This window comes from Anolis carolinensis, chromosome 1 (genome assembly GCF_035594765.1).
Source record: "Anolis carolinensis isolate JA03-04 chromosome 1, rAnoCar3.1.pri, whole genome shotgun sequence".
Taxonomy (NCBI): Eukaryota; Metazoa; Chordata; class Lepidosauria; order Squamata; family Dactyloidae; genus Anolis; species Anolis carolinensis.
Genome location: NC_085841.1, coordinates 74409162 through 74423272, shown reverse-complemented (window position 1 = coordinate 74423272; position 14111 = coordinate 74409162). Strand labels below are relative to the sequence as shown.

The following is a 14111-nucleotide window of genomic DNA, read 5'->3' as shown; positions in this document are numbered from 1 at the left end:
AACTTAATTTCATGATACTTGAAATCATAGGTGCATAGGATCATAGGACCCCGGGGGGGGGGGGGGGGGGCTCACAAGCATTATTCAGTCTAATCTCTTGACCTGCAGAAATACAAATAAGTTAAATCTGAAGTCTCATGAGAAATAAATTAATAGCATAGCTTTCTTGAACTTTTGGTCTGTCCTTAGTGTTAAAATAATCAATTCTGAAAGACAATCTTATTTTATTACAGTGGTAATTTTGAGGCTGCAGTCCTATAACCCCATAAGGTTTCACAGTCGGCATCATTTCAGAAAGGGTGACCATTTCTGAATTTTAGTCCAAACCCAGAAAGAGTAATGCACGGTTCTGCTTCTATTTGAGGTACATCAAATGGTTAGACCAGTGTCTGCATCTCAGGGTTGCTGTAGATTTAAAAATTTAAAAGAGAACTGTGTGTTCTACCATAAGATCCTTGTAATAACATGAACAAAACATATGAATGTACAATATATTATATGAATGTATTATCATGAACAGCAATCATTGGCACATTGTACTGTATTCAACTAGGGGTATGGATCCATAGATGGTTTGTATTCAGTCTTCAACAGAACCATAAATGTTCCACAAATCCTTCCTTAAACTCCAGGGAACTACATTGAATGATGTGGTTATGTTCAGGATACAGAAGGTTAACATATCCAGTCCCTTCCCACCTGTGAGTAAGGCTGTGACAATCAGAAGCAGGACTTCTGTCTTAATTTCTCATGCCATCACAGCATGAAGCTGAATATGTTATTCTCTGCACCCCAGTCACTAGCAGCACAGACCTCCATCACTTAGAGCAGATGTTGGTAAGTTTGAGAGGTCAGGTCAGAAGATGGCATTTTATTACACGCACATGTGTAATTAAGTCAGTGGTATAGGATCTTGGCCAAGATTAATTAACAATAATAAAAAGAAAAAGGAGAAAGCAGGGGAAAGAATGTAGCAGTACCGAGACTGATTTGTTTTAGCAAAAGCATTTATGGATATCAGTCCAGAAAAAGCACATGCTAAAATAAAACCAGTTAGCCTCAGAGGTGCAGCTAGCTTTCTCTCCTATTACTCTCCCCTCCCCCTTGTAATGCTGAAACAGAACAACACAGCAATTTTTATTTATTTATTTATTTATTTATTTATTTATTTATTTATTAAACTTATATGCCGCCACTCCCCTAGGGCTCGGGGCGGCTTACAAGAAAGGCTAAAATCTAACAATTTAAAAACATCTTTAAAATATCTTTTAAAAAAAATCTTTAAAACACTCCCCCAAGGTTCGGAGTGGCTTGGGGAAAATAATATTAAACCCTCAGGGAAAAAGCAGGAAGTTTTCTACGTGAAGCAAGTAATCAGCTAATTTAAGAAAATGATTTGAAAAATGGTTCTGAAGCTGCTGCAAAAATATAATATCAGTAATGAGTTGCCCTGGTCTCCTTAGACAAGAAAGAAACAAGAATAGCAGCCCTGTTCTAACAGTAGGATAATATGTAGGAGGATGGGTAGAGGTTTTTAAAGCAGAACTTGTAACACTCCAAGAGACAGTTTAAAAATCATGAAAAATATAAAGCAGAAATGTCAGTTGTTTTATGAAGAGTTGACACAAGTAGAGAAACACCAGCTGTGCACATCTCAAGAAAGCCACACTGTTTCCTTCCTATTATCAGATATTTCAGCTCTCCAGTGAGTGAAAGGGTACTTTCTATAATTAAAATGGGTATCCTTTTAAAAAAAATAAAAAAATACTCACTTGAAGCAAATTAGTGATTTATAATGCTGGATTACTCTTCTGGAACTCTTTTAAAACTTTTCAACTTGCATGGAGATAGAGAAAAATGCTTTATTTTTAGTAGTACTAACATTTTATCTCCTTGTAAGAGATTATTGGCAGTGTCCTTGTTAAAATTTCTATATAATAAACATTTTTAATATAGATTTCTAATTTTTTATACAGTTCTTTTTTTAAAAAAACTCACCCGTAGGACACTGGCTGGCCACCTGAATGAACACACTATTGAACTAGATAAACCCTTGATCTGATACAGCAAATTGTTCACATATTCCCATGGATAGTAAATAATTACATAGATTTTGAGAACAAGGCACATTGTGCCTTGATCTTGAAGACAAATGTATATCCTACTGAAACCTTGTGGTATCTTTATAAAGAATTTGTGTGTTATTTGATGGGGGGCATGGCATTAGAGCCTATCTTAGGCAGATGGAGGCAACTGCCTATGAGCATCAAGTACTTGGTGGGCAGGGCCTACAGCTGAGCACTCAATGCTCATAGGCCAAGCTCACAGAGCCTACAGTGCTCAAAACTCATAGGCCCTGTGAGCCAGGCCTACAAGTGTCAAGTGCCTGGCACTTGGCTGTAGGCCCTGCCTGCTGGGCCTACTAGCACTGAGTGTTTGGCGCTCGACTGTAGGCCCTGTGTGCCGGGCCTATGAGCATCAAGCACCCAGTGCTTGGCAGTAGGCCCTGCCAGACGGAGCTTACAGCCAAGCATCGAAAATCAGCTGACTACGCAGTTACCATTCCCTCCTTTTTTCCGTTTCACTGCTTCTTTTGTTCTGAAGGTGTGATGAGTCATGGGCCATGTAGTCCCGTTCCTGGCACTGTGGTGCTAGATGAAGAGGAAAACTTGGGTTTTTCACCGTTTCAGTCAGAATTGGAACTTTCCCAGCCAGATTTGGAAACCTTGCACCTGCAAGAGATTTGTCTTCCAGAAGTCTGTCAAACAAGCCCTGAACCTAAATCTCCTACGTTTTCTCGCCATGAGTTTTGTAAACAACAGAGGGGAGTTCAAGCGGCCTCTCGCAGGAGTGCGAGGATAGCTGCTAAGCATTCAGCTGATTAAGTCTGCTTTCCATGGGAAACTTTAAGGAGTCACACATCTGGACTCAGAGAATAGCTTTCGTTTCTGGTTCTCCAGAGAACTGCTCTTTGGCGGGAAAACGGGACCCTATTTAGGTGTTTTACCCACAAAGGGATCTTGCGGAGTCAATTCGTCAGCTACCGGAGTAGCGTGTGTGGACAGCTACTCCGTTTCCAAGCCTCGTTCCTGTTTCAAGCCTTGTTCCCGATTTCAAGCCTTCGTTTCCAGCCTTGTTTTACTCTCCGGATCTTGCCTTGTTTTCCGGACCTCGCCAAGTAATTCCACGGATCCTATTCATGCTCCTCGTTTCCTTGTTGCCTTGAATCAAGCCTTGTGTTCCAAGAATCAAGTTATTTCCTAGCCTTGCTCAAGTTCATGGACTAAAGGACCTTGTCATCTCCCCTCACTTGCTTGGCAAGTGAGTGTTTCGGTTATTGGATTACAACTTTGGACCTTAATATTTCATATTGGACATTGTTTCCTTGGACTAATTTTGACCTTTCCTGAAAGGTCTACTCCTGGACTAATTCATACGCTTGCTTTTATTAACTTTATATATTTCCTTAATAAAGATATTAGATAGATTCTGGCTTCTGTGTATGGTTATTGGTGCTCTGCTGCCTGGGTCGTGACAGAAGGGGTTGTACCATTCCATGCCATCAAATGGACGGAACTGTATAAAATCATGAAAGAAACAGACGAAACAGGATTTGGGCCTAACTCTAGGGATATTGTCTTCTGAGGTTTGGTAAAAGTGTATCTTGGACTAACCATGGTGCTCCAGAAAACTGGGAGAAAATTATTTGCACAATACTGAATTTATTTGATCATAAAAACCAGTCCAAATGCAACTTTTCCCTCATGATGCAAGGAGGTATTTATTTATTTATTTATTTATTTATTTACAACATTTTTACCCCACCTTTCTCACCTGAGAGGACTCAATGTCACACACATTTATATGTGTGACATTAATAAATATGGATACATTATTACAGCAAAACATTTCTATTGAACTAATTGTGAAAAGACTTCATAAAGTACAGTTATTTTCCTTTGACTTATTCTCCTGTTCTTAAAACTGTTTTTTATCAACAAAGAAGCAATGGGGAAATGGTGCATGTTGTTTGAGCTTTAGCCTAGTAGCATCTTCTGAACATATGTTGCTTCTTTCAAGAACATTTGAAATACTGCATAACTTTTTATTTACAATATGTACATATACATCAAAATGTCCAGATACTGCATTTGCTTAAGCATTATTTTCATGAAGATCTGCGAGTTCCGAAAAAACAAAAACCCAGTCCACCACATCAATGTTCTTTTCAGACATTCATCAAGACTACATAATAATGTGATCATCTAGATGTCAACTTTCTGTTGTAATAGAACATTAAGGAAGATAATAGTGCTCTGCAGAATGGGTGAGTTCTCCATAATGCAATGATCTCCCTGAAAAACAAAAACTTGAAGTGATAGCAGCTTAAACTATTAATAAGTGAAAAGAACTGTTGCAGGCAGTGAATCCAACTCCTTTCAGATTGTACTTTCCATGAAAGATGGCTGCACTGCCACCCCTGATTCCACAACATTTTCTTGAGACGTGTTTAGCACATCCTGCTGCTGATATATATCCTGAACCAACATGGTGTTTGTGTTCTTCCACTCTCTGAACCTCCTTGCAGTTAGCTTGGTGTCCTCCAACAACTGGTTTATCATTGCTAAGTCATGTTCTTTGCACTAGAAGAAAAGAAAAGAAATGAACAGAAATGGACACTGGGAATGGTGACCACTCGAGGTCTGTTATATCTATATCATTGCCCATTCTTGTTTTCCCTCCATTTATTACAAATTAAATCTGTCTTCAATGCAATCATGATTTCGGTTGATGAAAACGCTTTTTAATGGCTACTAAACATCTCAATGTCAATTTAGCTTAAGGCTATTTGAATCCAGAATCCCTTTGTCAGAATTTTGGTTGCAATCTTTACCTTTAACGTACTGTTCAGCGCTCGAATTTTGTGGAGCTTCTCATTCACTGAGGGGTTTTTGCTCCTTTTGATAAAGGATTTTCTCAGCTCTTTTTTAGTAGAAGGCCGGCGATCCCCAATTGGAGATAAACTTGCTTGCTCTAAGGACTTGTAAAGTTTCTCCATCTCATCTTCAGAGCATTTTGCACGATCTGTAGGACAGAAGAGATGGAATCTGTAATGTCTTGGTATCTCTGGGGGTTTTTTTGCATAAAACATAATGACAGAATGCTCTAGTACTGCTTCTGATATTCCAATGAAGATTATATTGAGAGGGGGATAATGGGAAAAACCTTTCCATTAAATCCTACATCATCAGGTGTAACTATATCATCATTGTAACTACGTCTGATGATACAACCTCCTAACGAAATAACCTAGCACAGCTAAATTGTGCCGCAACTAAAGGGTCCTTGACATTCCTGGTGCCTGAAAATATTTACAATACTCTCTCAATGATGGGATATGTTGAATAGGCAGCTCATAGAATCATTTGTGGTCTTGCCGCAACTGTTTCTTTCAATGTCATTTACAACTGGTAGAACACTGCAGATATGTGTATGAAGAAAATTATTTCAATAAATTCTTCAGAAAAGAATTAAATTGGACCAAATTCAATAGGAACAACTGTTGCCAGCATAAAAGCCCAATATTTTATGTTCCAACTTAATTAAAGAAAAAAGCCAAGAATTAACAATTTTCATTGTGCTCTGGGTAAATTGGGTGATTCAAAGGTGGACTTTCAAGAGCTTAGAAAATTAAATCATCTATGTGGTAGAGTAATATGTCAATCTCAGTTTCTCTAACATTCATTTTTACACCAAATTACTTCCTCCTCAACATATGAAAAATTGTGCCTCCAAGGGTGATTTTTGTTTAAATTACAATAGAAATGAAATTCTGATACATCCCTAGTCAAAACAGACATAAGCAGTAGGCCTGCGCGATCAATGAAAAAAATGATTCAATACTCATTACAAAATTGGGGAAAAGGGAGAACCATTTTTGAGGGTGCTTCCAAATGTATGGACTTAAAAATGTTGTAACTTTTTGTTAAGTAGTTGAGCAAGTGGGGAGACTTCAGGGGCTATTTTCTCCTTCATTTTTAGAGCTATTGTGATGAAACTTTGTATAGATATGCCACACATTTTCCACTGTTAGTCCACCCAGTTTTAGAATGTTTTACTCATCCACTATTTGGGGAATTTTTGAATTATTTACAAACATTTTTTAAAAAAATAATCTACAAGAACTATCCTCTTGATTCACACATCTACTGATTTGGGGGATTTTAAAAAGTCCCCCAAAAAAGCCACAAGAACAATCCCCTTGGATGTCTATCCAACAGTGTGTCTCTATGACATACAATTAACCATCGGACTTCAACTTAGCACAGATTTTTATTATTACTTATTTACTTTAGTCCTCTTTGCAGATTCAATATATTTATTTATTTATTATTAGACTGACTTTTAAATGGTTGGCTGATGCAGCTCTCAGCAGCCTGGGTCTTAATTTAAACACTAGCAATGACCTCTTTGGCTTTTCCAAAGTTACTTAATGCTTATACTGAAAATTAAATTGACTTTAGGAGGCTTCCAAATGTTATAGAATCTTAAAAATTATTGGTTTTGATTCTTACATTTTTTTCTTCCCCTTTCCTGTATGTTTCTTAATAGAAATTTGTTTGCACAAATATAACAAATAACTAACATCTTAGAAGAACTAACAATAGTTTTGCACAGTTCACCATGTGGATGTATGTATTCATGATGGAACATTCCATGTCAGAACCTGATACCCGCTGGCACTTCTTCTGTACAAAAGGAGCATTTGCCACCAGAATTACCTATGTAAACAATAGATTAATAGTAAACTTGACACTATATTTGTACCAAGTAGCTGTTTATTTGATCACTCAGAAGGGATAGTAGGTTATATGTTTGTTCTTTCTGTACCAGACATATATAGAATCATAGAATAATAGAATCATAGAATAGTAGAGTTGGAAGAGACCTCATGGGCCATCCAGTCCAACCCCCTGCCAAGAAGCAGGAAATCTCGTTCAAAGCACCCCCGACAGATGGCCATCCAGCCTCTATTTAAAAGCCTCCAAAGAAGGAGCCTCCACCACAGTCCGGGGCAGAGAGTTCCACTGCCGAACAGCTCTCACAGTGAAGAAATTCTTCCTGATGTTCAGGTGGAATCTCCTTTCCTGTAGTTTGAAGCCATTGTTCCGTGTCCTAGTCTGCAGGGCAGCAGAAAACAAGCTTGCTCCCTCCTCCCTATGACTTCCCCTCACATATTTGTACATGGCTATCATGTCTCCTCTTAGCCTTCTCTTCTGCAGGCTAAACATGCCCAGTTCTTTAAGCCGCTCCTCATAGGGCTTGTTTTCCAGACCTTTGATCATTTTAGTTGCCCTCCTCTGGACGTTTTCCAGCTTGTTAACATCTCTCTTCAACTGCAGTGCCCAGAATTGGACACAGTATTCCAGGTGTGGTCTGACCATGGCAGAATAGAGGGGTAGCATGACTTCCCTGGATCTAGACACTATACCCCTATTGATGCAGACCAAAATCCCATTGGCTTTCTTAGCAACTGCATCACATTGCTGGCTCATGTTTAACTTGTCCACAAGGACTCCAAGATCTTTTTCACATGTACTGCTGCCTAGCCAGGTATCCCCCATTCTGTATCTTTGCATTCCATTTTTTCTGCCGAAGTGAAGTATCTTGCATTTGTCCCTGTTGAACTTCATTTTGTTAGTTTCAGCCCATCTCTCTTGTCTGTCAAGATCGTTTTGAATTCTGCTCCTTTCTTCTGGAGTGTTGGCTATCCCTCCCAGTTTGGTGTCATCTGCAAACTTGATGATCGTCTTCTCATCCCAAATATACTCTCATCCCATTTCTTGTTCCTTTATTTTGTGCTTTTTGGTGGGCTACCAATATTTGTACTCAAATATTTCTGAATGTATGTATTTACCATATTCTAAAAATATAGAGACACTGTATTTAAAGGAGAGCTAAATACAGCCAACTACATCAACATGATGCTGTAGAAAAAAGACTACATGAGGGAAAGAATTCCTAGGACTGATAATGCTCTGTCCTGTCCAAGTCACTGCCTCATTATAATCTTTCAATTATAGAAAACAATTAAAAAAACAATTAGCTGCATATAGTTGATTAAAAGAGACAATAAGAACTGTCTTAAGTTATTAGATGATTCAGCTTGGTATTTTTGATACTGACTGGCAGTGTCTTTCTAGGACTTCTGCCAGGATTATTTCCTCGAGATATTTCAAGATGCTGAGGCTTTCTGCATGCAGAACATGCACTCTACACAAAGCCATGCCCTTCCCTTCTTGACATATGTTCTTATAAGAATAAAGGATTGAGAAAGTATATGAATTTACACACAAGATTGGCATCTTGTTGTTACATATGGGATCAGGAGAAGATCTAAGGCATTCTTGACAGCTGTGCCAAAATGTATGAATTTATTTCCTTGCCAGGAGAAGCAGATCTCATCCTAGACTATGCTTTGCTACATGAAGAAGTTATTTTTGTGGAATTCTGTATCATGCTGTATTCATATTATCCATCCATTTCTAATTATATATTTTGCATTTTCTTGCCTCTAATCACTTTCTAATGTTGACACTGAATGCTCTGAATTGTGTGTTTATATCAGAAAAGTAGGATATAAATATTATTCAGCTAACAGCACATGGGTCCTTCTATTTATATTATACTTAGTGGCAAATTCAGGTTCATTACTGAATAATAAGTGAAGTGGTCCTGCAGTTGTCCACTCATGATAAGTTTGCCTGCATCAGGAAAAAATCTATATTCATTGCACACAAGAAGCTTTATCATATCTGAACATCTGCCGACAAACATTGGTTAAAGAAAGGAAGTGGCTAACACCATCTTGCTTATCACAGAGCAATAAAGAGGCCGAACAGTATCAGTAGACAGCAATTCTCACAAACCAAAAAATAAAAAGTACTATCCATGACAATCAATCTATTGCCATATAATCCCCTTCATCAACCCTGCCCTCTGCACCCCTTCCCTCAGATAGAATGAAGTCAAGGGGAAATGATGAAGGGCTTGAAAGCCTCTACTGAAACCCAAGTCTGTCCAACATTTTAAGCAAATGCATGCCTTCTTTTTAAGTGATACACTTCCATTTGTGATTGATGGGGTGTTAGTGGCCTCCTTAGCCCCTTTGCTAAATATCATATAAAGTCAGTTCTATGAATTCACAGATTCTGCATTCATGAATTCAAATATTGCCCCCAAAATTCCAAAAAACAAACTTTGATTTTTCCATGTTTATAAGGGATGTCATTTTATTACACTATTGTATAAACTGGGCCTTGAGCACCCAAGGATTTTGTAATCCATGGCAATCCTAGAACCAAACCCCAGTAGATACCAGCAGCTCACGACAGTTCTATGAAGTCACAGAATTTGGCTCAGGCCCCTTCCATACAGGTGAATAAAATGCCACATTATCTGCTTTGAACTGGAATATATGGCAGTGTGAACTCAGATAACCCAGTTCAAAGTAGATATTGTGGGATTTTCTGCCTTGATATTCTGGGTTACATGACCGTCTGGAGGGGACCTCAGAACCAGCATGAAAAAAGCTGGTTTGAGGCCATATTTTGGCCAGAAAGGGGTTTTCCTGAGCTTTTTTGGAGGTAGGACAGCAGCCCTAAGGCCCAACCATGCTGAAACTGGTTTCGGCATACCTGGGAATAGGGCAGAATTCCAATCCCTACAGCACCCCAATTTCCCTGAAAAAAGAAAACTGAGCATTTACAAGAGCTCCATGCTATTTACTGGTTTGTCATCATGTGAGTTAACAAAGCAGCCCTGGGTTCAGTCACATGACAATAGAACAAGTTACTTAATGTGTGTGTGTGTGTGTGTGTGTGTGTGTGTGTGTGTGTGTGTAGAGTCCAATAATTTCTCTGGCCCTAATTACCAGTTTTGCACCACTATGAAAGGTACAGGGGCAATTGTTTCTTTGCATTCAGTTGTCAGCTCCATATTAAGACAGAGGGAGAGACTGTCAGATTTGAGGTCGTGGTTATATCCTCTTGATCAGCTCTTGCTGTCTCCTCTTTATGTCCCATATTTAGTGCCCTGGACTTTCCTCCAGTGACAAGAACAAATTATTCTTGGTAAATCTATTTGCTAAACACAAGAGTTTCCCAAGGATACTCCAAGCTGGCATCATATTTCACACAACCTGGAGTGTCTTTGGGAATATATTTGGAGGGGAGGGCTGCTGTGCTCTCCTGATTTAATAAAATTAGACTGATAAATTCTATTGTACTTTCCTTCCTCACTAAAGATCTTCCTTCATATACAGCAAATACAACAGGATCAGAAAAATTGTCAGTAGATCCATAAATACTTCAGGAAGAAGGATGTTATTACTGCTCCAGAAGAGATAAAGTATAATAATATAAAGGGAGTTTCATTCTGTTGCAGCAGTGTTTGTTTTCAACAGCTACTCACACATACACACACACATACACTTCCTTTTTATTTGCCATCTGCTATAATTCATCTCATTACCTCAACAACTGCCAATGGAATTAAATGAAAGTGGGTGCTTGCTGCTTATAGCTATGTGGCCCTCAAATTGGAAGCGCTATAGTAGTCATGTGCTCAAGTTCTTGTTTATCACTTCACCTTCAAACAATTCCCTACATGAAGTTCTCCCCTGCTATCAAAGAAAAATTAAAGAAAAAGATTACTCTTGGCAGGCTGTAAATCAGGAGAGATAGATGAGTCAATTCCCCCCAAATATTAGGGGTTTTTTTGTCAATTCCAGCAAAAGACCACCCTCACCAAATTGTAAATTCATTCTCAGACAAAGAAAAACTGGAGAAGCGAAATACAGAGTTCCTAAAACATCTGATAGTTATGTACTTTGAAGTGACCTTGGTTTTTGAGCTTATTTCACTGTTGGACAAAGTAATCAATCTCTCCTTAGATCAGCTTGCAAAGGTCACAGATTTCCTTAAATATAAGTGATTTTATCCTAAGGATTTCCTATTTCTTGGAAAAAGTTAGAGTTGGCCTCCTACATTTGCAGGGTTAACTTTTGTGGATTTGATTATTTGTGGATTTGATTAATATGTTCTTTTTAGGTCTTCCAGGGTGACTCTATGGTCCATTTCTCTGTGGAAATTGATCATAGCATTGCCATGGAAGACCTAGAGATTCCTAAAGAGATATTCTCTGAGATAAGTGTTTTTTCCCACTTTTGCAGTTGTCTTACATTCATGATCTCAGCAAAAATGGAAGACCCATTGTAATAAAAATCCCAAAATTGCATTTTCTCAGACCATCTTTTCTGCAAAGCTGTCTGCAAATATTCTGAAACCAAATATTCTAATCAAGTTGGTTGAAAGTAAATTAATTCTATATTTTTTTAAAAAAATCTATGCATCATTGTGGTGCCCCTTGTCTTTCATTTCTCCCACCCAAAAAAACTTCTGTTTATATTTTGACATTTGACTGCATTGTCTTAAAAAGGAATTTCTCATGAAAACCTTTCCAATGTGCAGGACTGCATGGTTGCTTAGCTACTCTGTGTGTTCCTGAAATATTTCAGCAGGTTTTGCTTAATTCTGTGTCTGATGGATTTGGAAGCATGCTTTCAAAATACCATCTATTTTACTTTTTTCCTCAATCTAAAAGAGTTGTTTTCATCAGGAAATCTTAACAATTCCTGAAGCAGTTGGGCAGACTATACTGTAATAAAAGATTTAACCTTACTAGTGGTAGCTATCAAAAGTGGGGGAAGGGTCCTCCCATTAAAAAGGCAATCTACCAATAAGGAAAGTCTCACCCCCAATCCAAAAAGAAATGCTATTCTTCCAAGTTGGTGATTATTTCAATTGTGTGTATGTATTTTTAGATAAACATACAGAAAGAGAGATTGAGAAACAAAGAGAGAAGGAGATTGTTTGTGCTTCGCTGCAAATAATATATTATTCCCCTGACCAGACAGATGCAATATTTAAGTGAAAATACAAAGGAAAGATGGCAGAGCAGCTACCATAGGCTGGCAGATTAGTGTATGACCAAAAATATCCTTTTGCTTGACTCACCTTTAGACAGAGTTTTTAATCGCATTTCCACAGGAACAGCCAGGTTATCCTTGAGGCCATCTAATGAAGATGTACCTGTATCTGAAGAAATCCGAAAGCTGCCCTCAGGTTTGGCAGTGCCACTTCCTATTGTCTCATGATAGTTTATTGCCAGGAGATCTGTATCATCAGAGTCACCAGAAGTAGCTGAAGGTAGGTTGCCTAATTCTTCTCCCACAGAAGAACTATTAACAAAGTCAAGCCATGATTGCCTCTCTGGCAGTAGTGCTTTGGACAATGAAGAAGATGAAGAATTTTGGGATTTAATCACAATGCTCTCCGGAGAGGACAAAGAACACAATGCTTCATTTGATACGCATGATGTCAAGGAGGGGTCTTGCTGGTCCTGTTTTCCAGAAAATGAGAAGGGGGTATTAAATCATAAGCTAATGGTGCATAGAATCAGAAAAAAAATTTTTTTAAAGTAAATAGTTTATTAAAACATAAACCAAACAGTATCAAATAACAAAAGGTTCTTATATGGTATAGTCAAGGGGATTAGCAAGCTATGTGAACTTTGCTTTGATTTCATCCAACCAAAGATGGCTTAGTCCAGTCATGATGAAATTCAAACCTCTTAGTACCTTCTACCAAGAGACAGAAAAGAAAGGCAAAGCAGAAAGAAAGATGTTAGTGGCTTCCAAGGCAACACATTATTTTCAAAGCAGTAATTCCAAGAATTACTACTTCTGAGCTTCTAGACATGGCAGCTGTTTAAAGCAATTGAGGGTACCCAAGGATTTGGTAACAGAAGGAGAGATCAATATGTCTTACTCTTACAATGAAAGATAAAAATTATTCCAAGCTGAATACAAAATAAAAGGATGGCTTTTATGTACCAATTAGTGTTTCTCACTTCTCCAGTGCATGGTCTTCATTCCAAATCTACCTCCTTTTCTCTTTTTGGATTTGGTATCTAACATCACTTTGTGTAGTCGGAATGAACAACATAAAGCCCTTCAGATGTTTGGTAGAGGGACCTACAATTCTCATCAGCCTCACCCAATATGGTCAACAATAAGCATTTACTGAAATTTCTAGAACTCCAAAAATTCCCAAGCCCTGCCTTACTCTTATTTACCCTCTATACTGAGTTCTGTAAAATGGATCCAGTATTAGAACCATTTAGGTCAGGGGTGGGAAACCTTTTCCAGTCTAAGGACAAAACTCATCCTGAAGAAAGTTGGGGTAAAGAGTGAGGCATGTGCTTTCAAGAAGAGGGATTACATCCCAAGGTAGGTGAACCACAAAGGTAGGCATCACTACCCTACTGTTGAGATGTTATCTCCTCTTGCTATGATTACCACGATCCATTAGACCAGCATTTCTCAAACTTTCTGATGTGGGTGACTTATATTTTTCCTATAGTGTGCCAAGATCCAGTACCATATTTCTGTCTGTCATCTAGAATTGTTTCTTCCTTTCCCAGAAACCCACCACAGACTGGTAGTCAACAGTTTGAATAGCAGTGTATTGCATACAGTAGATTCTACATTTAGAACTGAATCCCAAGAGTTAAGCTTGTTAAAATATCTCAAGGATCCCTGATTTGCCATTTGTAGTGGTCATAATGTCCTCTGCCAGGTTTCGTCCACCTTTAAACAACTGCACAAGAAATAATGACACATAAGGGAAAGTTTCCTCTGCACATCAATACTATGCAATCTTCTTAAATCATTGCTATGAAACTACCTACCCAAGACCTACTTCTACAAGAAAGACCAAAAAGGTAGACCACAGGGCCCTTTTCTTTCTTTGTTATCTATTCCAGAAACAAAGCAACAGCAGAAATAACTTGAATTATTTTTGCAGCACTCAGAAAGTACAGCCACATGAAATCCAAAACGGAATAGAAATCTCACATCAGAATTTTAATTAAATCTGCCATTTTTGACATTCTTGCCTGGAGATTAATTAAATTAGTCCTAGGGGACTTTTAAAAACTGGGGGGGAAAGCCTGCAATATCTTTATAGAATATTGGGAGGGGGTTTTGG

The 14111-nt window shown here is 38.2% G+C and overlaps 1 protein-coding gene across 3 annotated transcripts in view; it reads right to left on the bottom strand.

Moving 5' to 3' along the window:
• Positions 1–3752: 3752 nt before the first annotated feature.
• ipcef1 (interaction protein for cytohesin exchange factors 1) overlaps positions 3753–14111 on the bottom strand; it is a 52403-nt gene continuing 42044 nt past the window's right edge. For all 3 annotated transcript variants that reach the window (XM_008123706.3, XM_008123707.3, XM_008123713.3), the window contains 3 exons: positions 12078–12462; positions 4895–5085; positions 3753–4643 (listed from right to left, as the gene is read on the bottom strand). In XM_008123706.3, the coding sequence (XP_008121913.2) occupies positions 4440–4643; positions 4895–5085; positions 12078–12462 (780 nt within the window). In that variant the 3' untranslated portion in view covers positions 3753–4439. The remainder of the gene's footprint in view (positions 4644–4894; positions 5086–12077; positions 12463–14111) is intronic.